Genomic DNA, 24,237 nt, shown 5'->3' on the forward strand with positions numbered 1-24,237 from the left:
TATTCATTCCTTTTTTAGGTTTAAGCTGCCTTAAAGGAGAGTTAAGAATCGTGACTCCAAAGAGCAAAATAAGACAGAAGGGAGAAAACGGCGCTCAAAAAAATCCCCGGAAAGGTGATAATTCATGTAGACTTGTCAGAATCGTCCGAGACGCACAGTTTGCCCGGGTTTGGGGCCTCTCGTTGTAAGTGTTTTTCCACAGATTTGAATAGGTAGCATTAAATGTCTTTGTTCTTTCAAAACCTGTTTGCTGTTGAGCTTCAGAAGTTTGAAAGCTCCGAGGCCCGTTTGAAGCACTCTTCCTCTTTTCTTTTTGTAACAGTTTGTCATTTTCTAAATTTAACCTGCAAACGATATTTTGATCTTGAGTTGCTGCTTAACGTTTTTTTTGGGTCTCTTCATCTCAGGAGCGTCATTTTGAACGGCTTCACTCTGGGTAGCGAAAAGGGTCGGTTCTTTCAGCCTGTTCGCCAACTTACCTGACTTGTTTCTGCTCCGATTCTAAAATCGTTACCGGAGCAGGTCATGGTAACTGCATTTTGTTGGTTCAGTTGTACCGAACTTTTGCATGGGTCAGGTTTTTTTTTTTTTTTTTTTTGTATTTTAACTGAGTTGCGAAAATCGCCGCGCGTTTAATTGGATGGTGTTTGTTTACGAGTACCTTGTGGGCTGAGATCACAGGAGAAGATAATGCTGTTAGATGCTTAAGGAGAAAAAAAATGAAAGGAGTCATCAAAAACTGAGCCCTGCTGGTAAGAGGAGGATGGTTTGGGATCAGAGCGAGAACACTTCCTAGGGAGAAGTGCTTGTTTTACATGGCAAGAAGATAAAGAGATGGGCTCTAGAAAGAGTATTGGGGGGGGTAGATGATGGCAGTCAGCCTTTTTCTGTGTCCTGCTGTTACTGTGCTCCAAATAATGGCGTTTCTGCCTGTTCTTTTAATGCCAAGTCTGTATTGACTCCATTATAATCCGTTTCAAAAGTAGATGCGGTTGTGTTATTTTGGCAAATATCCTCAGCGTGGTCCCACCGGTCTTTGTCGTGTTGTCAGAGATGTCGTTGACTGCACCAGAATGTTTTTGCATTGTCAGCAATAAATTATTTCTCGGCATTAGTTGCAGGGGAAAAAGCAGTACCTGTGGCTTTGGTCGGGGGTGGATCTGTATTCTGATGTGTGTGTCCTCATCGTATGTTGAGAGGAAGCTGTTGCGCAGATTAAGTAGAAAATGCCTCAGTACCACAAGTTCTGAGATGTTTATTGAAGGTAGTAAAGAAATTATCTGTGTTATTTTGATAGAATGCTGCAAAGTCACATACGTGTTACTGGAACACGTGGACGTGCCCGGTGTGATGGCAGGAGGGGCTTTTATGCTAATTGGTAGGACAGATGTGCATTAATACGAACTTTGTAGTGCAGTTATGGCACAACTGCTTTGTAAAGTTGGATTGTTCTAACAACCTCTTTGCAGCCCATCCCGTGGGTCTAACGTGGGCCTTGCGTTAGTGTAGCTTCTCCAGCAGAACATCTTGGTGCTGATAAGCCGTGAGATCTTTGGCGAATGCGTCTGTGGTTTTGTGAAGCTCCTTCCTAACGTGGAGTGCCAATGCAGTGAAGTGTGATCCAGCTGTAGAGGCTGGAACTGGATTCCCAGGAATCGGGGAATTAGCTTCTGGCAGAAATTTACACGTGGTCAAAACAAGATACAGAGATAAATGGCGTGCTGAAGTTCTCCTCTCGAGCCCTGGAAGGAATGCAGTGCACTGCAAGAATAGCTGTCCCCTTAGATACACACATCAGTGTGTTGGCTTGTTGTGTGTTTGGATTATCTTCAGGCTGTATACCCGCTTTGGATTTGGTTTTCCTTATTGTGAATTCTAAACCCTTCAAGGAAATGAGTAGACTGAGAGGCTGTTTTCTGTTGTTCCAGCATTTCCTTCCAGAATGATACTGTTGCAGTGAAAAAACATTGCTTTATCTGCTGAAGTCATCCAATGAATCCTGTCCAGTTCGTTTCTTTTAGGCCATATTAAAAAGAAACGCAGAGACTGTTGAATGAAGCGAACTCTGCTCATCAGCTGTCTTATAAGTATTAGGACTGAAGTGATAGCTTTAGTGAGGTTTGAACCAGTTATTTCTTCCTCCTGCTTTTGTCATTCCATTGAAAAGTTGGTGGTTGGATACTTTAATGACAGCAAATCATGTTCAAATTTATAAGTCTCACGCATTAACACTTGCTATGAATTGTTACTGAGTTTAAGGCGAACTTTTCATTTCACTTGTACTGTTTGAGACTTGTTAACTGTAGGTGAGAAGAGGGGATGTGTTTTATGCTGGTACAGGAGGATTGCAAAGCATGCTGCAGGCCACGAGCTCCTGCAGTTGGTCAGTGCAGATCTGAGGGAGGAGAGTTGCAGAGATCTGAGGGAGGAGAGTTGCAGCTGTGATAGTCTGATGCAGCATTCCCTACTGAAAAAGCTCTGCAAGGCCTCGCTGTAACACTGACAGAGGGCTCCTTGGTTTGGAAGGAGTCACAGCATTTTCTTCACGGGGTTCTGCTTGTGGTTAAGGTTGCCAATGTATTGGGCGGGAATCCTCAGGATGGTTAAAGCTGATGCGTTGCCAGCGCTTTCTGAAGGTGATGTCTCCTCTGTTGCTCTCCTGTTTGCAGACCCGAAGTTACCTGAGCTGGCTGATTTCACTAGTTCTCCACCAGGCCCAAAAGTCAGACCTCAGCCTCTCCGTGAAACGGATAATAGTTGGTAAAATGATACCTCTAAACTTCAATTTCAGTCGCCTGCAGAATGTGCCAGCCCAGCAGCTGCTTGTTAGTATCTAACAGCACCTGACAGCACCACGCGGTACCATAACCACCTGAAGTCGATGGAGCACTTTTAGATTAGCTCTCTTGGTTCAGCTGAACGTGTCCCAGCTATAAGATGGCATTACTGATGCCCTCATGAGAACCCTGTAACTCTTAATGACCGCTTAGGAAGTGTGAAGGCTTCTTTCCTTTGAAGTAGCAGTAGTTCTGTGATGGTTGGGAAGATTCGTGCACTATTAACTCATTGCTTCCAGCGCCAGCACTACGCATGCGTAGCTCGGTGATTTTCATCTCAGTCACTTGGTTACTTCGCTTGATGTCTGTCTGGGATGTAGCATAGAGCAGCTTGCAGGAAATATATTCAGGACCGTCAGGCTCTGTGAAATTTTGATATTTCACATGTTATTTGCAAACTTCGTGATTGCGATAGGAGAACACAAATAACATTGTTTGCCTTACTCTGTCTGTACAGCTCCTGAGATAAGAAGCCAAGCGACATAGGAAGATGATGGTTGCGTTTAGACTCTTTGTCAAACACGTTGTCCGTTTTTGAAATGCCATTTGAGTGAGAACACGTTTAGCTTGCTTGAGTTTTGAAATGGGTGGGAGAATAACGAATGCTAATGTGATTATCCTTATTCCACAGGGCTTTCTTTTTTTTTTTTTTGGTTGGTTGGTTTAAATGTCCTGGAATACTTCAGGACCTACCCTGATTAGTTCTGTGCTAGATATTAAGTGTCACGAGTAGTGATACACTTTCCCTATTGTATACAGTTAGGTTGGTGCCAGTAAGTGTAATCCTTGCTCTGCTGTTGGATATGTAATCTGGTGGCTGGGGGATAAAGCCTGTTAGGCCGTGTGAATGAACAAAATACCACCCTCTAAGGTCTTGTCTTTAGTACCAGCCTTGAATTTTTCTTTCAAGTGCACGCACAGACATGCTGGAATTCATTTTCCACATAACGTTTGCAATGACTTGAATGAAATAACGCGTTAATGTAGAGAAGTCTAGGATATCTATTGATAAATTGTCCCGTTGTCAAAGAAAATGATGATGTTTGTCTTATTTTCTTTAGTTAGTATGCGACTTCTACTACAATTATTAGTATTTTAAGCAAACTTTGTCAAGTTGAGTAAGTGAGCTTTACTTTCACTAAATATAACTTCTTTTTATTAAAGTTACAGATCTTACTCTTGCCATATGCAGCTAATTTTCCTTTGGGGGGAAAAAAGCTTGTTACTTTTTTAGTGGAGCAATCTGTTACCTTGTCTGTAGTCTGTGAAGTCAGTGCAATTCTAATTTGCATCAGCTAATAAAAAATGTGTGGGTTTTTAAGTGAAAATCACGCAAAAAAATTTAAAAAAAAAAAAGGTGAACTAATGACTGATCAACTATGCAAAAACAAGGCTAGAAATGTGATCAAATTAGGTCATGGCAGTGCAGTTTTGTGCAGGGCTGTGAGCATCTCTGCAAGCCTTGTGTGTTTTATCTTGGGAAGCGAAGCTCTAGGAAAACGTGCATCAGGGGGATGAAGAGAGCTTTTCTCCATCCTCTTTTTCTGAGCTACCATCAGGAAAGCAAGATTTTATGTTGCGTTAAGTGACAGAAATTTTAAGCTAAAAGCTACACGGTTCTTAAATTGGTCTGATGCAGCAGACAGAACTCGCAGTTTGTGTGATCTGCTACACGGTGAAGTAATTATTGCTTTTATTGCTTGTGGTATTGCAGCACATAAACATGATGAGGGGTCCTTTCCCAAACAGCTCGCAGCCAGAGCGAAAGAAAGGCCAGGCAGAGAGAGGTGTACAATGAATTAATGAAATAATATCGGTCACTCAAGGCTCTCAGTGGTGCCACGAGGAGTGGTCAGATGTTGGGACTGATGCTGGTAGCTGCAGGTGACAACAAAGGAGAATAAGACAGGCTGGTTTGAAGGAAGGAAATGGATAGGTATGGTAACTGGTGTTCAGTAAACCTGGATATTAAAATGAAAGGTTTGATGTGTGGAGAAAGGGGTGACGATTTTGGGGCTGAAGGTATTGCTTGTACTGTGAAGGCGTGTTTACCTGTTTGTGAGCCTGGCTGTTTGCGTGAGGGAGAGCGGAGCAACCTGGTGGTGCTACAGAAGTCCAGCTGAAGGACGAGGAAAGCAGCGCTCTGTCGTGTCAGCCTTTGTTCTTGAGATAGAAAAACATAGGTGGGATAGGGATAAAGAAACAGACACGGGTTGGGAGGAGCTAAGCGGATCCTGAAGGTTTTTCCTGGCATCTGGCTCCCATGGGAAGATGTAGAGAAGTCAGGCAGAAATATCTACAGTAACCTTTGCATTCATCCTTGTTCCATGGCAGGACAGATATGTGAAATGGGTAGAGAAGGGCTTAGACCATTTCTTCAAGGTGTACTCCAGAGGGGAAGCACGTCTCTAGTTTCTCTTGCCTTCTGTAAATTAATCTCTGTAGCCTTCTCTCTTCATCTGGCAGAAGGAGACTCTCCCCACCCCAGTCTCTAGAGGACTGTCTGATAATGAAGGAAAACATACTTGGGGACTTCTTTTTGCCATGAGGGTATTAAAATGTATCATTCTAGTGCAGATCCAGGGTAAAAGTAGGTAGACCTCTTACTTTTTGTCCCTAACAAGAAATATCGTTCTTTTTAAGGGGTAGCAGGTTGTTTGACACACATGGGCACGCAGGATTATGAATAGTGAAGACAATGAAGAGCGGGACATCCATCAAAGACTGACAACCCCTCGTAAGGTAATTCAGGAATGCGTTGAATTTATCCTTTTGTGCTTGCAAAATCAATTAAACTGTTGTTATTGTCCTTTATTTTCATGCCGCTTTACAGTCATTATACCAAGAATATATATGTACATTTTTTTCATACTTAGTCATTTTAATTTTTTACTTGCATGAAGAAAGACAGTATGTAGCAATCTAAATGCATACTACATTCTGAATGAGATTGTTTATAGTTACAAAACATTAAATATTTAAAGTGCCAATTGGCTAATGAATTCCAGTAGTCCCCCTTTCCTTCTCCAAAGATTGATGCCATAAATGGAGATTTATAAACGGGATTTCTAAATGATCCGTGGAGTGGAAATTAACCTATTTTCAAAGCTGGTATGTCTAGTACTATCCTGAAACCTTCAATGCTGCAGTTAAGTATTCTTGTAATTTGAATTTCATTGCTTGCCATAGGGGTGAGATAGAAGAGTAGATATTTACAGAAACTACGCAAGTGATAAAAGGAGCTGCTTATGCCTGACTTTGTCTTCTGCTTTGTATGTTTTAGTACTTACGTACTTTAGTACTAGCTAATTTGAATAAGCTCTGCTAGTCACATGCAACATATGGGGCCAGTGCCAACTTTTTATAATGCTGCATTACAAATGTACCCACCAGCTGAGAAGTGTGATATAAAGAGCTTTGCTTTTTCTTAACCAACTGTCTTCGTAGATACTTTTGGGAGGGATACTGCTGGCCCCTTAAATGAGAAATCCATTTCTTCTCACCTGTACGGTCACTTTGTCTCTTTCTGTAGTACTTTGAACAACAAGTTTGATCTTCATTTTCAGGACACTATGGGATCTTGCAGGTATTATTCCTTTACCAGTAGGGACTGTAACAATGGTGGTAGAATGTTTTCCATCAGATATCCTCAGTTTGAGGAAAAGAGTTTACATATCTTGTTTTTTGACACAGAAAATAAGGGGCATGCTCTTTTTTTTTTTTGGGGGGGGGAGGGTAGAGGGTAAAGGGGGCATTTTGATTTTGTTTCGGAAGGATTTCCCCCTAACTCATACTTACTATCAAATACTTTCTTCTGTCAGCTTCCACCTATAAATCCAAATATGTTGTTCTTGCAGTTGGAATTTCATTAACGGTACTGTTAGTGGTGTGATCTAGAACGAAGTCAAGCTCCCTGTATTATAGGTGAGCACATCTTGAAGTGCTAATTGGAGTTTAGAAAAGAGCTTAGCAAAAGCCTATTAGAGTCAATAGAAATACTTCCATTGTCATCAGATTAGTCGAGTTTGATTTTTGAATATGATGCCAAAGCTGAACCTATCGAGCAGGTGCCAGTTTGCAAATCCCTTTCTTCCAATGTCAGATAATGGAGTCCATACTATAAAATGAAACCAAAACAGTGTCTAAGCCATGTATGACCTATTGAGCTAAATAGCTGTCTTTCATAGCCCTGTGCTGAATTAGTCTCTATTGCCATATGTGGTATCTTGAAGCATTTATAAATGTCAAAGGCAGGCATTTGCTGTATGTAATTTCCATTTTCGCTGTGTAAGAAGGGTCATTGTAGCTACCTGTTCATTATAAGTTTATATCTCTGCAAGCAGCACGTTAATAACATTTTTGCAATGAGCACAACCAGGTAATAAGAAGAGTGAATAGGCATCTATGCCTTTATCTGGAAGGATGGCAGTGATTGATGTTTTCACTTTCCTATTGTCTGTGTGCATACCTGGATCACAGAAAAACAAGTGCCCAGTGGGATATGAGGAGTTGATTGCAATGCCTTTTGAGTGACCTATGAATCATGAGGATCTGGAAATCCTTATTTACGTAAACGAAGGTTTAGGTGGTAATGTGAGTCGATGTTCTAATAAAACGGGGGTTGGTGTAAGTTTTAAGGATTGCTTAAAATTCATTTTCATCTTCGGAATTTCTTGTTGTACTTTACTCTTGATTAACTTTACAGCAGTCTAAATACATTTTTTTCTTTAATATTATAGTTCTGCATTAACATTCATTGCAATAATTTCTGAGACTCCTATTGCTCAGCATTCCTTAATAATTCCTCTTCTTCATTCCCTAAATTATTCTTCTAATATTCCTTTCCATTCTAGGAATACCTGGTAATAGAATATGATACACAGTGTATGTGAAAATGTAAATACTGAACAGATTTTGTGTGCTGTGAAGGAATTTCTGAGTACCTGTATTTTTTTCTTGTCCTCAGCTGGGTAGCAAGTAGAACTGCAGATGAGTGCTTTTCAAACAGGGCATGGAGTATAGTATTTTTTTTTTCTCCCCAATATATGCTGATATCTAGGCTCTCTGACAGTGGCTACTTTAGGTAGTCTTTTGGCCCAGCCCTCTCTTATACTTTATCAAGGTAATTATACGTTGAACTGCTCTGATATATGTATTCATAGTGTTTGGCAAGACTGTATTAACTGCACTTTTATGTTCTTAGGTCTCATATAGTATCTTTGCCTGGTTTTGGAATATAAAGGTCCTTTACATTGTTTATGTACTAATAAAGAAGCCCACAAGACAAAATACAGGCAGTAGACTCTAATGTTTAAAAAAAAAAAAAAAAACTGGGGGGGAAGAGGGGATTAAAGTTTTCACTTTGAACATTGGTGTTACTAATATTCCTGTGCAGTAGGTCACAGGAAAAGATTATATTAGTAACAGAACACATTTTCAATTAAGTTTAGAGGTGACATATTTCTAGAAAAAATAATAAAGAAAAAAATCATAGTTCAATTGCTGTAGCAATACCGTGCTGTTTCATGCAACAGTTTAGATGATGTATGTAGCAGTATCTCCAGAGCAGTGATATTAACCAGGGTGTGATCTTAAAGGGATGTTGGGTCCTGGAGATCTCTCATCCTGTTTGTTGTTCAGGTGCTTTAACTGTGGTCTGCTTGTTGATGCTGTCATTTCTGAAGAAATGTTTACAATTTATTATGTGTAAGTGTCCTTTTTAGTTGCAATTCAATGGTGCATACTAAGATTTTGCTAGCAAAAGTGTGATTACTTGTGTTTTATCCTATGTATAAGATGGCTTTGCTCTGCATATAGAGAGTAAATCATAGCATTGCTTTTCATTAGTACTAATTATTTTTTTCAGATCTCTTTCCTGGTTCCAGTCCTAATTAATTCATGCTTTATATTGATTCAAGGTGACTAGTGCGACCTCATGACGCTTCTGTAAAAGGCAGATTCAGCTAGGATGTTACACCATCACTGTCGGAGAAACCCTGAACTACAGGAAGAGTTGCAGATTCAGGCTGCAGTTGCTGCTGGCGATGTTCACACCGTGCGCAAGATGCTGGAGCAAGGATATTCTCCAAATGGTCGAGATGCCAATGGCTGGACCTTGCTTCATTTCTCTGCAGCAAGAGGGAAAGAGAGATGTGTCCGTGTTTTCCTTGAACATGGAGGTGAGTTGCCTAGAGAGAGAAATCTTGAATCCCATCTCACAGCTTTCTATCCCAATTCCCATTGTTTGGTTTTCCAGCACCAATTAGTTGCCAGACTACTTTTGATTTTTTTCTCTTTCATTGGAGTGCTGCTTCATTTCTGTTTCTCTCTGATGCATGCTCTGTGAATGAGGTAATAGATTAGCTTTAGATCTTAATACCTGACAGTTTTTTCAGAATCGCCCAGGAACTGTTAAAAGAATGAATAAGCATTATAAAAATAGGGCAAAGAGCTCATTATAAACTTAAATGCACTCACTGTAGGTCTTTCTACTGTTAGAGGCTGTTATTAAGGAAGGCAGGTCCTTGAGTTGAAATTGTAGGGAAGATTGTTTCATAATTCTCGGAAGTTAACAAGTCACATTAAAGACTTACATTTCTGTGTAGGTTTTAACACAGTCTGTTGAACTTTATGAAAACATTGTGCGAGGGTTTGAGTGCCAGCTAGTCCAGCTGAGTTTATACCTCTCCTGCATCTATCCATAGCCAAGATTTATTTTGAGAAATAATTGAGTTTTGTTTAAGTGATATAATTGCTTGGGTGATGTTTATTCCCCGTTGAATGGTACAGTCAGAATTTCTTTCTGCTGTATCTTTCCAAGGCTACCTAAAGATTTAGAAATTGATAGTCTTAAACTTCTAATGCGACACTAGAGAGGGAAACCAAAAATCAGATGTTCTCCACATTCTGAATAGCGTTCTTAAAGAACAGCATCCTCTACTCTAGCACTGTTCTTATCAACTTAATCATGAACTAAGATGTTTTTAGTCCCATGGAAACTGAAATGAATCATCTTTTTGATGCTTTACTTATATGAGGTTTGGTCATGGTCCCCTTGTTTGTATTGCAGTATTTGTCAGATGTATAGATAAATCACCTTTAAAAATGAGTGGCATTAATGGGCTTGTGGTATTTGCCCAATTAATGGTACGTTATTTCAGAGCAGTAGTAAAATACAACCTGAACAACTGGACCCCGTTTATATATACCTACTGCAATTTCTAACTATGTGATACCATCAAACCCTCAAAGTTGTTATTGAAAGGGGGGGAAGCAACTGAATTGTACAAATAAATAACTTTAAACTCTACTTTTTAAATATAGTACTGTAGATAATCTCAAATCTTCATTTTTATAGGCTGTGAGTCTCAAAATGTATGCTAGAAGTTTGCAAGCTTGAAGATGACCTGGAAAAACAAAATCATAAACCCTGTTTATCTTCATTGTAGAGGTTTTGCTATTAAATAGCTGCTGGCATAGTGTTTTGTTTTGTTTTTCTATCTTTTGTTGTTACTGTTTTCTATATGAAGTACAAGCTGAATATGATGCCCGATGAAAACTGTCTGTAATGAGACAGATTCCTTGTGCTGGAAGCAGCACAGAGTTTAATCACCAGGACTAGAAAGTTGAGTAACAAATAGTGTGAGGGTTAGTCATCTACAGCAGCTTTTCTGTAGCTGAGCCTCCCTTCAGAAAATTGGCACTGTTTTGTGCCTTACCTTGTTTTGCCTCAAAACAGAGGCATAAAAGATAATGAGTATTTAAAACATAATAATGTCACAAGTGAGCTAATAAGCAGTGAATGAGCTGACTGTTAAAAGCAAACTTAATCATGCCTGCCTCATTAGTGAGAGGTTTGTGTCTACCTTTCTTAAGTTTCCACCTTCCTCCCTCTGAGAAGGAGATTAGTTTGACATTGGGTGTTAATCCCTTTGGACCCAAATGATATTGGGGTGAAAGAAGTCATTTTCTGGTATGAAACTTATGGTAAGCAGAATATAGAACTGACTAGGTGTGTATTGGTAATAAAGGGGAGGGAGTGGACGAAGTTTTGGAGAAAAGAGGGTACCTGAGGGTTAGTGGAAGGAAGGGGGAGACTGGTGATAGATGTGATGCCAAAGCCTAGCAGAGCTGGAAATATGTTCATAGGACAGGAACGAGAAAACCATGCTGGGCTGTTGCTGAGGGTAGAGTGCTACGCCTCAGATCTTGGACACTGGAAGAGCGCTGACATAGGCTTGAGTGGTAGTGAGTTTGAGATGGATTTTGGATAATAAACACTGAGAAGGAATCTGATCGCTGACCTGGAAATAAGAGGTAGCTTCTTATGGGAGTCATGACCTAGCTGCCTCCTGCTTTTTCTCTCTCTTCTTCCAGCATTGCTCGCCAGCAAAGAAAAGAGCCAGGGGACAGCATTGTGTATGCAGCTTGGCTGATAGGAGTGGAGGTGGTGCAACAGGAGGAAGCATTTATTTTCTGCCAAACAAGGAGGAGAGACAGATAGATGGGCAAAACGCCTAAAGTAACAGTTCAAATTTAAGGGTAAAGCCAGTAGAAATAGCAGCTAGGTACAGAGGTTGTAGGTCAGATAAGTATTCTTATGCAATGTGGAAACTGAAGTGTGGAGAAACTTAGTTTTCATAAGTGAAAAATAGTGAATTTGACTTAATGTATTTGTCACATTTTAATAAAGTGAAGATTCCGTGAAGCTAGTTCTTTGTATTCACAGGAACAATCCGGAGTCACAACGCTCAGTAGGAGAACAAAACAAAAACAGGGGGTATAGTTTTCAGTGATCTTGGATTTTTTGCATAGCAGAGCAAGTTTTATTTTTTCCCCCCTTTAAATGTATTTTTTTGCTTTTAAAATGAGGTATTGTCTGTCTCAATATAATGCTGCACAAAAACAGTTTTTTAAATTCCCATCACAGTTAAAGTTACCACCGTCTAAGGTCCTGAAAGCGAGTAGTTGCTAGCTGTCTCTTGGTGATAACTCTCAACATTAATTGAGCAGGACAGCTTCTTGTTACTTCTATTAAAGTGAAAAATGATTTGCTAAAGCTCTCGGAAATTGAAGAGTAACGGAAGTATCTAAGCAGATGTATTTATTTTTAGTCTTGGCTGCAAGGTATCTAGCTCTAAGGTCATGGAGAATCCAGGAGAAACTAAAGAATGCCAAATGCTTATCCCTCCCTAAAGCTCATAGTGGTCTTGTTTAGTAATGCCTTTGTGGATGTCTTTTGTATCAATGTTGTCCTAAAAATTAGCCATGCAGTAGCCATGTTTCTAAACCATGTGGTCAGAATTAAGTCCTAGTTGGGGGGAGTACACTTGAAATAATAGAAGTACGTTACGAAGCCAGAAGCATTGCTTTCTTGGCTTCCCAAATGAGACTGATACAGTAAGGTAATGAACGTGTCATGAAAGAAGGGAAGCTGTCTCACTGAGCAGTAAATTAAAACTCAAATTTTAGACTTCTTTAGGAATCTATATATTCTCTAGATTACAGTATTAGAAATGAGTCTCATTAACAGTCGAGTTTAAATGACTAGCTTAGGTGCCCAACTTTAAAATGAACTAAGATCACGAGTATCATTGTGTTGCAATTTTCTGTCTCAAGTGAGGTTGATTATAGTAATTCGGTACCCTTGATAAGCAGCTCAAGGTTTATGTCACTGTATTTTGCGTTATATTTAAGAACATTAGAAGTGACCAAATGCAGCTGTTCATATTTCTAGATTCTGCTATCCCCAAATTTATGGGAAGCTTGAGAAGAAATAACTATAATTGTCAAACAATCAGGATGGAGGCAAGATAAAGAAATGCTGGCAAGTGCTGGCTTCATCCCTTCCTAGTTAAATACGCTTGTACCAGGTACTTTTTTACCCCTCTGCAGAATCTGAAAGGTAAGCTAAGTGAATTCTTTCCCAATTCATTTCTACCTTGCTTGCATTCCAGGGGAGACAGTTACTTTACAACATGTTGAAGCCTTTTTTTATATTTAAAAAAAGTATAGCAACCAAAGCTTTTAAGGCAACATGAGCTTTCCAGTATTCTTTTTGCTAATGCAGGGACTGAAAGGATAGAAATTGTATGTGATATAACACAGGTCCAACTTTTGCTAAAAGCCCTTGTGCAGTTCAAAAGTTCTACAGGAGGTGGCAGCAAGACATTTGCTGAATAGCAGCAGATAATGTTTTGGTCTTGTTAAAATTGCTTCCTTAATCAAGGGGGTAACTGGTACCCTTAGCTCACTAGAAGCCCATAATCTTAACAGGAATCACAATATTTTTATCATGAGTTTTTGTTACCAGGCTTGGTTTTGGAAGGTTAGTTGTTTGTGTTCCTTCGTTGCCCAGGTAAGACATTTCTTTCCTATTCTTGTTGAGACACTTGTCTTACATGACATCGTATTTTTTTGGTTGACCTTAATGTGATGAAATTTTGAGAGGAGAGAAGATATGGGAAGGAACTTAAAACCATAGAGAAGGCACATTCTTATTTTGTGAACTAAACTGTAGCTTTTGGATTGCAACAACTTGTATAAAAATATTTGTGCACACAAGCATACACACACAAAATTTGGGGAAGGTCTGATTGACTTCAGAAATGGCATAGACTAACCAGGCTAGCAGCAATATCTTGTGCCTCAGCTAGAAGGTAGAAATGATTGACTTGCATGCCCAAAACAGAGTGGAAGAGAGAAGGCAGAATTTGAAACAGTGGTTGTCAATTTTATTTTTTAACTGTTTTTGTGAAAAATGGCCCTGGCTGCTGCTGTCTCCTTCTGTTATGTCCAACTTTCTCCCTAATTCTGCTTCTCAGAATGTATCATCCCTCTGCATCTTAATTCTCATGCTTGTGCTACTAACTTTATCTATCACCAGTCAGGAGTTAATCTAGAATAGTCTGAGCAGTGCAAAGAAAGAGATCCTGGGAGCAGCACACATCACTTTGAAGCAGTGTCTCAGTCTTCAATGACAGTGTGGGTTGTACTGATTCTCTGCTAAAATACCTGACATCATCATAGTGCAGGTTAGCAACCACCTATTCAGTCAAGGCCTTCATTTTCCTGCCAACCTGTGGATGCTTCGGCAATTGCTTTAACTCAGGTTAGTGTAACTTTGCAGAGCACTGAAACTCCTGCTTTTCACCAAAGACTAGGAAGTAAGCTGTCTACCAAGGCACTTTCCTTAATCTTTCTTTCATTATTTCTAGGTTCCTACTCTATTTACTTACTAGAGGCAGTTCTCACATGTTATTTCTACATGTGCTATTTTAATTGTGTAGCCAGGCTCCATTAGTTTGTGTTGTGTTTTTTTCCTTCCTTCAGTCTTCTCTTTAAATCTTAAAAATTCCTTAGAGCTGCTGGGTCACCTTTGCAGCTGTGTTCTGAACTGTCTTTCCTGCCCTATTATTTTGGCAGGGCGTCTATCTCAGTGTGTTATCTGGATGTGGTTGCAGTACATCCATATTGGGAAGCTCATTCCTGTTTCCTGATGGCACCTTTGCATGTTCAAACCATTGTTAGATAAAGACTAAACTAGTTTGTAGTTTACATTGTGAACTTAACTTGCTTATATAGATGAGGAATCCACAAAGGACTCAATGCCAAGGTGCAAGGACAGCGCCGTCAAGATTAGGGAAGGTGGGCAGGCACCCTTACGCTTGTCTGCTCTTAGAGATGATTTGTTCTTTGTGCTGCAAATGTTGTGTGTTTACGGAGCGGAAACAAATACAAGGAACTATGAAGAACAGGACCTAGCAGTTGTTTCCATAGATGCACAGGCATATGAAAAATGTGTCAGCTTAATGCTAGTCTCTTGTGCAGACAATCTCTTTTTACCAGCTGGGAAGCTTAGGCTAGGAAAGTGCCTCAAACTTCCAAGCTGTGGTTCGTACTCTTTACCATCCGTCAGGCAACATCTACTGATGCTGGAAGGAGAAAGCCTGCAGCCTGGCTTGTTTTCTAGCTGAGAAAGGGTAATGAGGCACGCACCTTTCCTCTAGTAATTAGTTGGGTACATGGGAATAGCCATTTGATTTACAAGTTTGGGTGTGCTGAGGAAATTAAGTAAATTGATTTGGTTATGTTGTGTTTTTAAATTCATAAATCAGATGAAGTTTTTGTGCTGTGTTGGGATGCGTGGGGGGCTATCTGTCTAATCACTTGTACTCTGCACTAATATTTCTCCTGACTCCTTCCATACGTGGTTGCTTACATTCCTGTAAAATCTAAAATTTTTGTAAAAGTATAAATTCAGAACAGATTCGTCATTTATAAAAACAAACTTTATCAAGATAATCTAAAATAACATATATCCTACATGCTTTGGAAATCCTGCAGACCACAGAGAAACATTTTACCTAATACAGTATTACACCCTAAAAACAATACAATCCTGCCAGACCACAAAACATCCGCAATTTGGGACAGCAGATGTTTCTACACATGCTTCTTTTTAAGACCAAGAAGCAACACAAGGGAAAATAAAAAAGCTCAGCATTGAGAAAGAAATGTAATATTACAGAGCTGGAGGAAAACTGGATGGACAGAGATTTGAGTAATTAGCCTAAGAGGGCTAGAAAGATGTGGAAAACTATTTGTCAAATGGAAACACATATATGAAAGAAAAGATCTCTTTTGTGTAATTCTTTCATAAATATAATTTAGCTTTTTCTTTAAAATAGCATTTGGTTCATGAAAGCAAGAATTATTTTGAAGTACAAAAAAAAATCCTGTCTTGTTATGCCTGAAAAGAATAACATTCAATCATTTGATTATTTGTTTGCAGCACTGGATTACTGTAACGCCTTCTAATTATTTTTTAATTTTATTTTAACTTCAGCTGATCCCACAGTTAAGGACTTAATTGGAGGCTTCACTGCTCTGCATTATGCAGCCATGCATGGGCGAGCGAGGATTGCACGCTTGATGTTGGAATCTGAATATAGAAGTGACATTATTAATGCAAAAAGCAACGATGGTTGGACTCCCCTCCATGTAGCAGCCCACTATGGCAGAGACTCATTTGTCAGGCTCCTGTTGGAGTTCAAGGCTGAGGTTGATCCGCTCAGTGATAAAGGTACCACACCGCTTCAGCTGGCCATTATCCGAGAGAGGTCAAGCTGTGTGAAAATCCTCCTGGATCACAATGCCAACATCGACATTCAAAATGGTTTCCTGTTACGATACGCTGTGATCAAAAGCAATCACTCTTACTGCCGAATGTTCCTTCAGAGAGGGGCGGACACAAACTTGGGTCGCTTGGAAGATGGACAGACGCCCTTACACTTGTCTGCTCTTAGAGATGATGTGCTTTGTGCACAAATGTTATATAATTACGGAGCGGACACTAACACAAGGAACTATGAAGGACAGACCCCACTGGCTGTTTCAATAAGTATTTCTGGAAGTAGCCGACCCTGTCTGGATTTCTTACAAGAAGTGACAAGTATGTATGTAAGAAAAGTTAATGATGGGACACAATGTCCTCTAAAAGCCTTCTTTGAATTTAGCCCCAGAAAAAATGCTTCCTCTCTGCCCCTTGATGCTATTTAAACGCGCTAGACAGTTTCTGGGAAGGTGAAGGGATTGTGAAACTGGGAACCTCTTACTTGGCGAAGGTGCTACTGTTAAGTATATTTCATTTCAATTAGTCTTGTTTAAGTATCAACAGGAAGCATAAATTAAAAAGAAAAGTGAACTGTAAAACTAGTTTTATTAATGGCCTTAGCACATAAGATGTTTGGGTTTTGCTGCTTTTTTTTTTAGGGTCTTTTGCGTGTTTAGCACTGTGCAAATGCTCTGCTGGCTTTTTCATCTGGCATTACAACTGGGGCAGGAAAAGAGCTTTTGCTGCGTTTTGTTCTCCCACGTTCCCTCTCCTTCTCTTCCCTACACCAGACAACAAAATGACATAGTTTATTCGTGCAGCTCGAAGGGGATTCGTATGCTGTGTAGCTCTGATTTGATTTTGGTGGTATCTCTGAAAAATGAAAAGGATTTGAACTCATTGCCACTTCTGACACTTAACCTGAGAGTATTCGGCTGCTAATGTTCTGCTCAGTTTTGTTTGTCAGTTTTTGGTGTGCTAGGCCTGCTGGAAGTTTTCTTTTACTCCTTCATTCTACATGCAATGTTATTTTAATGTTTTCCAATTATAGTATTACCTAAAAGCATTTAGGAGCTGCTTATTGGCAATTAGCAGGAGTTTAATTCAATTTATCAAGCCATCTTAATGTGTTTATCATCCGACTAGGATGATCTTAACAGAGAAGGGTGGGGTATTTCATGTATCATTTTTTTTCCCTATGGTGGTTATTCTTTTTTATTTTTCCTGTGATAGTTTTATTGAGATTTAAGCCTGTATTTTCTGCAAAGAAACTGAAATTTAGTGTGGGCTGGGGTGAATCAGCTGCAATGTGTTGTCGGTAACTGACACAAAAGCATTTGGAATTTCATTTTTGTCTTCCTGATTTGTGGTGGCGCTTTTGCTTATATCTGAAATATAAAGGGAATTTTTGGAAAGGTAGAAGTTAATGAAATCAATCAGTTACATTTATTATTTTACTTTGCCTGACCCTTTTCATTCATACATGTTTCTTCCCGCTTTCCTTGTTGGGAGCCTCTCACTATATAGTAGCACAGTCAGGGTTATTAGTAGATGATATAATATCCAGACTTGCAATTTTTCACAGTCTTAGAACATAGCCCCAAGCGTGAAGGGTTATTCATTTTGTCTCAATGTCTACAGGCTGATTCAGAAAGTTGGAAATCAGTCCTGCAGCTTATATTTAGGTTGCAGATTCCATACCTTAAGGCTTTAAAGGACTCGTTTCATTCAAGTGAGAAATAAATTCTGCAACAAAAAAAGGCAGCTTAAATTTGTGGCGAACAGAACCGTCCTGGAACTATTTCAATTTTGTGCTGATGGAGGGAGAACTGGGAAAGCAGGGAGGACTAGTGCTGACAAAAACACTTCAGCTTTGTGCTTCTGAGCAAAATTATTATGAATATGTGTTTACAAACAGCTATAAACAGACTCTGCTGCCCTTATTATAAATCTACAAACACTGTCTTCCACTGCTTTCATGAATAATCATTGCAATAAATGGTGTAGGAGAGAAAATGGGTAAAGAATGGGCTGGGATTTTGGTAGTTCCCAATTAGATCAGACTGTATACAGGGAATTGTTGAGCTCTTACCCTGTAGCACTTCGGGGAAGAATCTGTCTATTGTAATATGTATTTACTAGAGGAGGGGAGAAATGACAAATTTTTTTACACAATTCTTGCGGAAGTCTTACTGAAATTATCTCTTGTGGTTGGTAATAGTGCCTGGGTCTTAGGGTTTAACGGGAATTTCTAGCTTGCTTAATTGAAAATTATACTCCATGCTTAATACAGAAATCCATAGCTGCAAGTTTTATATGTGGGTCCAGAGTCTGAAGAATATCTTTGGTAGTTTTTACTTGCAGTACATTTAATTTTTTTGAAGGTTACAGATTAATGTGTGTAAATTCTGAAAGTTATCAAACTGATTTCTTCCAGTGAAAGCAGTTGCATGCTTCAGATAAAAGGAATATTATTTAGCAGTCTGCATATAAAATGTAAGTTGCTATTTTTGTTGTTTTTTCCTCAGAAAACATATTTTTACAATTTCAGATCCCCAAAAAGTGTTTTTTTTGGTACATCCTGTAATGGGTAATAATCGCATCCTTTAGTCTAGGTCCCTAGTTGCAAATAACAGGCAGGAGACCCAGCTCTCAGAAATACTTAGTATTGACTCTGAAAGTTGGTAAGAAGTTTGGCACGTTTTGGATTTTGCTTTCTTTGATGCTGGAAGTCTGATACCCTTCCTGGTTGTAGGTGGAGATTCCTTTACTCTTAGAACAATTTCAAGAGGAACAAAGTTACTCTGCAGTTGCATCTCAATATTTAAGCATGAATTTGGCAGTTGAGGACAATGAAGTTTTTAATCTTGAGTCTGTGATTGATTTGATGTTTAGACAGTTGTTCTTACCTCTTTTTTCCTTACTCATTTTTGTATTATAAAAAAGAAGCTTCCCAGTGAAAAAAACACTACTGAAAGTTAGTTAATTATTTATTGCCTTCCTCTTCTTTTCTGTGTCTTCCGTATTACGCTTTTGCACTCCAAAAACAATTACTAGCAGCCGCAATAGTATCTGAGATCATCTGATAAAGAGTTTGTTTTTGGAATACTAAAGTGTTATTCTTCAGTTGTACAGGATCTGTACCTGCCTCTTCAAGAGTGTTGGTGGGTTAAGGTTGGAAAGCGCTAATGCAAAATTGAGATGCATACTGAATGGAAAATTAAAAGGAATGCCTCTGTATATAAAAATAGAGATGCATTTATTATTTTTTTTAGTGTTGTATATGTCTGCAGAATTAACACATGCATTTACAGGCTTGGGTGGAATATTGAAGTTAAAGTTGAATGGGATTTGAGAATATTAAAGCTTACAAATGAGAACGCGTTTTTCCTACCTCTAGCAAGTATTAGGAAAAAAAATGTACTTAAAAGTTTAAATGTTAGATACTAGAAAATGAATTACGATCTAAAAAGGAAAAAAGCTTGAACCTTTTCTTTCTTCCCATAGCACTCATTTAATTTAATCACTGTTCAGATAACGTAGCAGACAAGAGAGCCTATGACTAGCCATGCGAGTTGCTCTTCTGTGTTGAGGCAGATAGCGAAGTAAATGGATATGGCCACAGTAGTGTAATATGGCAAGTATGTTAACAGGTATCAAAGAACTAATTTCAGATCTGGAACAAGATCTAAAGATCACCAAATGAATGAAATTACAAATATGTCATCTGCATTCAATTTTTTTATTTTCCAAAGGACAAATCTTTGGCTTGGATTAGAGAGTATATTTTTATGTTTAGAAGATTTATATGACAATGTAAACCTGCAGAAAATTTTAGACAAAAGTCCTGCTGAGGAAATTCTTATATATTCTTTGCCTTTATCCCTTTGTTAAATAAAGATGACTTTATTTTCACTAGATTTTTTTTGTTGTTTTTTTAACTGGAAGAACATTTTTAAAAGGATCTCTGTGTAGTTTAAACATCTATGAATATGGAAGTGTAGTGAATTAAATAGATCTCTACATATTTTATTATGTGGGTAACTGCAGAGGAAACAGTATCTTCATGTTTGTTATAACACAGAGGAAACTTACTGGAATTCCAAGTTTTGACTGCTTCCTTGGGTGCTGCCAGAAGTCTTGCACTAATGAATGTGGTCTGCTTTGTCATCCGGAGTTATGTGGGGAACTAGGGTAGGACAGTTAGTTTTCATTTTAGCTGGATCTGTAATAAACAAATATTGTCTGAATCATGATTACTTTCTGCAGATTGCAGGTAAATATTTTGTAAAGACCAGTATAGTTTTTGATAACTTTATAAAGACATGGCTTTATTGCTTTCTTTCTAGGAAAAAAAGGAAGGTAACTTTCAATGAATTATTTAACTCTCAGATCAGAATTACTCGGTGTGATATTTCAAAATCTAATTACTAAGTTAGACTGCAGTTCAGTGCTTACCTTAAGCAGTTGAATCATTTTTATATATTGGTGGATGCTGTGGAAGGTTTTCGGTCCAAAAAACACTCCTCCTTGGTGCATATTTTCTGTGCCAGAAATACTGGAATTTAATAGATATGCACAAATCACTATGAAGAATTAGTTTTCAAAGAGTAATGAAAGTATAATTAGTGCTCAGCTATTCCTAACAGAGGCATACTGAGTACAAAACTAATCTAGAACTTCTTAGAAAGTTTGTGTGATACCCAGTTACAGTGATTAATTAAAAGCTATCTTTGCCCTTTTGAGCTAGTTACTAGTTGGAGAATATGTTTGCTTTCTCTCTCTCTCTGTAGATGCAGTCCTGCATGTTTTATATCAGCATATTTCAGACAAATTCTTGATACTGTTGTGGTTTTTTTTTCTGGCATCCTGAGTGCCAAAACCAAAAATCCTCTGTAGTTTTTTAGCTGTTTTGTGTTTATTTACATGGTATTTTTCTTTTCTTTTTTTTTATACTAGAGTACAAGCAACTACATTTCCTAAGCTGTTAGAGCCCCGCTTCTGTTGTGGTGACTGACCAATTCCTGTTCAGTTCAGCATTATCTATTTCCTAGGTGATTGCATTCTTGCAGTAGGATCGTGTTTGTTTATGCATCCTCATCGGTGCCTCTTTTAGCTGATGGGGTGTATGTTAACTTGTACCACTGGCTTTTTGAATGTGATTTTCCAGTAGATATGGTCAATTCTCTAAGTCTTCTCTGCCCTCCCTCTGTCCCCCAGCTCTGGAAGCCAACAGACTTAACCAAATCTAATTGCTGAATGGGTTCAGTAGTTAGCTGCAGATACAAATACTGCCATACTTTAGAGGAACTGAGCTGCTGCCAGCTATACGTCAATCTGCTTTCAACTTTTAAAGTTTTGTGAAATACTAAAGAGTTTTGTTTGTAACTAAAAGGAACTACCAAGTGGTTTCTTGCTACTGTTTTCAGCCTTTCACAATTCCCAGGAGAGGCAGAGGCTCAACTTGAGAAATGCTACTGTAAGCTTTCTGGAGAAATGTATTAATATTGCAGAGAAAACTGTGGGCAGCTTCCAAAATACAAAATTGGTGTTCCTGTTCATTTTCTGACTTCTTCAGAAGTTGCCTATCCGCTTCAAACAAGTGACACTGATTGCTTGCTTTTAAAAGGACTTTTTTTTTTTTCCTTTTTAGTAGGGGTAACAGAAAATAAGAGGATTTTCTAACAGCCTAGAATTGTATTAATTTCAGTTACTACTAAGCACTCTCTTGGGTAACAGCATGGAGCTGTTCATGATAATTGCTCTTGTATCTTCAGTGGAGGGGGGTGATAGGCATGCCCCCGCTCTTCACCTTCACAATACTTTGTCTTAAAACTGGATAAGACACTCCTTAAGAGTCAGCGTTGTCAGAGGTACTAAGGCCTTAGATTATGTCAATGATCCTTAACTCTAGACAGTGACAGGTTAGCGTTTTGTTTCTTGGGGAGCATGTCTGCATAGGAAAAGTGGCCTGGCACAGTTCTAAATGGATAAGCTGTGGAGAAGTCTTTACAACAACATAGAGTTCTTTGCGTAGGTAGGAATCCTAAACTTTGCAGAATTGGTTGGGTGAATATTCCTGTGCACATGTGGCCTAGGTCAGTAGTGTATGCCGTCCAGAAAGACGGTGCTGTATCCAAATGATGTCTGCAGGTACACAAATATGTGACCAAGAATTATTAGTGTTTATTGAGGAAGGCGAACATTATTCAGGCTTTTTTAAAATGCTCTTTGTGTTCTATCCCTTCATTGTGGCTGTTACAAAGCTGCGTTCTCCTCCACTCTCATCCATCTCTGTCACTTGAATCCACAGATGTGACTTCTTCAAAACACAATCGCTAGCAAAACAATTCTAAAGACCGTTGGCCACTGATGAATAAGTAATATGTTAGATTCTGATTGCATCCTTCTAATTAGCATTGAGAGGACTAATGTAAGATAAAAGTACAGTATTCCCAAAAATGAAAATTTGCACATCTGTACAAATGGGTTAAGGGCCAGGTTTGTGGTTGTGCTGGTGGTGGGTATGGGATGGGGAGCAGGTGAAGGCCGAGGGAAGATGAACCGGGCCCTGCTCGCAGGGTAGGCTTCGGGGCCTAGTGGAGAAGACCGTGTAACCCCTGCTTTTACATGTCCTCGTCACAGAGCTGCCAGTGTTCCTCTATCTACAGCTCTTAGGCACACGTTTTAAAATAAAAGCTTGGCTGGTTTATGATGTAGGATGCCCAGAGATAAACCACTGCAATGTTCTAAAGAAGAACTGGAACCCTTTACTCCATTATTTTTAAAGAGCTTTAAAGCTCACTGTTTACCTTGTCCCTTCCAGCTCTTGTAACTAATGCACATGGATGTTAAAGAAATTGTTTGTGCTCAATAAAACAAGAGGCCCAAGTTTAACTGTATTGAAATTGAGCTTGCTAGTAAATTATTTGAGGATATAATGAACACTACCGTGACTTCAAACTTCCGTGAGTGAAACTGGGGCTTGCACAGAGGCCAGCTCTGTTTGAAACAACTTCTCTGCAGAAAATCTTGAAACTGCAGAAAGAAAAGGAATAATATATTGAGTGGAAATTCACAACTAATTGTAACAACTTGTTGCAGTTAAAACATGCATTTTTGTCATTCTTTTACCAGAGAAGGCCAATCTGTTAATAGTAATTTAAAAAGCATATTTCATTATTTAAAGAAATAATTACATAAGTCGAAAAAAAAAAAAAAGCTCTGGAACTTGCTTTGTGACCAGTTGAACCAACTGAGTTAGGAAAATGATTAAACTTTTACATACTGAGGTCTGCTACCTGTAGAGAGAATAAAATTTTAAAAAATCTTTATTTTATAATCCTATGTTTTACATTTCTTCTGTTGGGAGGAAACTTTTCTGTCACGCTTGGGAAACTACGCAAGAGGTGTGTTGGTGGGGATTTCTGCTTCCCATTACAGCACATAGCATGAGCTATGGAAAGCAAAGATAAGCTATACTTCTCTTTTTTGTGTAGTTAATACTTTAATTTCTGTCACCTTAAAGCTTGCAAAATAAATCTGCAGACGTATCTAACTTGTTTCTGTGAACACACGAGCAAATCTTCAGCTCCCCAGCAGCTGCAGGTGTTTGCTGCCTGCTTACATAGCAGCCTAACAATAACCTGCTCCAGGATAGCAGCACTGCTGTGGCTGTGTCCCTTTGACAATGGATCAGGAATTTATTTATTTTTTAAGGCGATTGGTAGTGGAACTAGTTTTATGTCACTCTTTTCCATAATGGTGGTAATTAGGTCAATCTTACCGTTTGTAGCTCTTTCTTTTTTTTTAATTCTCTTTTCTACCTTATTTGCTTAAACAATTTTCCAAACTTGTAATGCAGGATATAAGCAAAATTTCTGCTTTGTAATCTTTTTTAAACATAACTTTATTCAACGCTTAACTTGCCTTACTTTGCCAAATTACTAATAACATTTTTCATTTGCCAAACTAAGGTTCACTGACGTTGGTCTGTAATCCTTTATTTTTTTTCTTTTTCATTCAGATGCAACCAAGAATGAGTAAGTGTTCTAGACACTGTTTCTAATAAATCACAAATGCATTAATAACCCTGGAATTTGTAAGGCATGACCTAAGACACTAACAGCCACTAGATGTAGCAACTGGTGCTTAACACTGGAAATGTCCATTGTTAACACATTCCCAGGAAATATTTTTAGGCTTATCAGGGGAAAATGTCATACATTTGATAATCGGGTCTTTTTGAATTAGCTGGTGACCAATTTCTTCTGGGTATTTTAAGTT

At 38.7% G+C, this 24,237-nt stretch overlaps 1 protein-coding gene across 9 annotated transcripts in view; it reads left to right on the top strand.

Annotated features, from left to right (window-relative positions):
* The window catches only part of ASB7 (ankyrin repeat and SOCS box containing 7), a 31,755-nt gene that overhangs the window by 1,081 nt on the left and 6,437 nt on the right, over positions 1 to 24,237 (top strand). For 2 of the 9 annotated variants that reach the window (XM_040569719.1, XM_040569721.1), the window contains exons 2-5: positions 19 to 114; positions 5,481 to 5,579; positions 8,756 to 9,016; positions 15,685 to 16,290. In XM_040569719.1, the coding sequence (XP_040425653.1) occupies positions 8,806 to 9,016; positions 15,685 to 16,290 (817 nt within the window). In that variant the 5' untranslated portion in view covers positions 19 to 114; positions 5,481 to 5,579; positions 8,756 to 8,805. Of the gene's footprint in view, positions 1 to 18; positions 185 to 422; positions 2,761 to 2,818; positions 3,103 to 3,132; positions 3,388 to 3,722; positions 3,747 to 3,933; positions 3,956 to 5,480; positions 5,580 to 7,645; positions 7,960 to 8,755; positions 9,017 to 15,684; positions 16,291 to 24,237 lie in introns of those variants that run through there. The other 7 variants (XM_040569717.1, XM_040569723.1, XM_040569720.1 and 4 more) reach the window with 7 other exon arrangements.

The sequence above is a fragment of the Cygnus olor genome, chromosome 11 (genome assembly GCF_009769625.2).
Source record: "Cygnus olor isolate bCygOlo1 chromosome 11, bCygOlo1.pri.v2, whole genome shotgun sequence".
NCBI lineage: Eukaryota > Metazoa > Chordata > Aves > Anseriformes > Anatidae > Cygnus > Cygnus olor.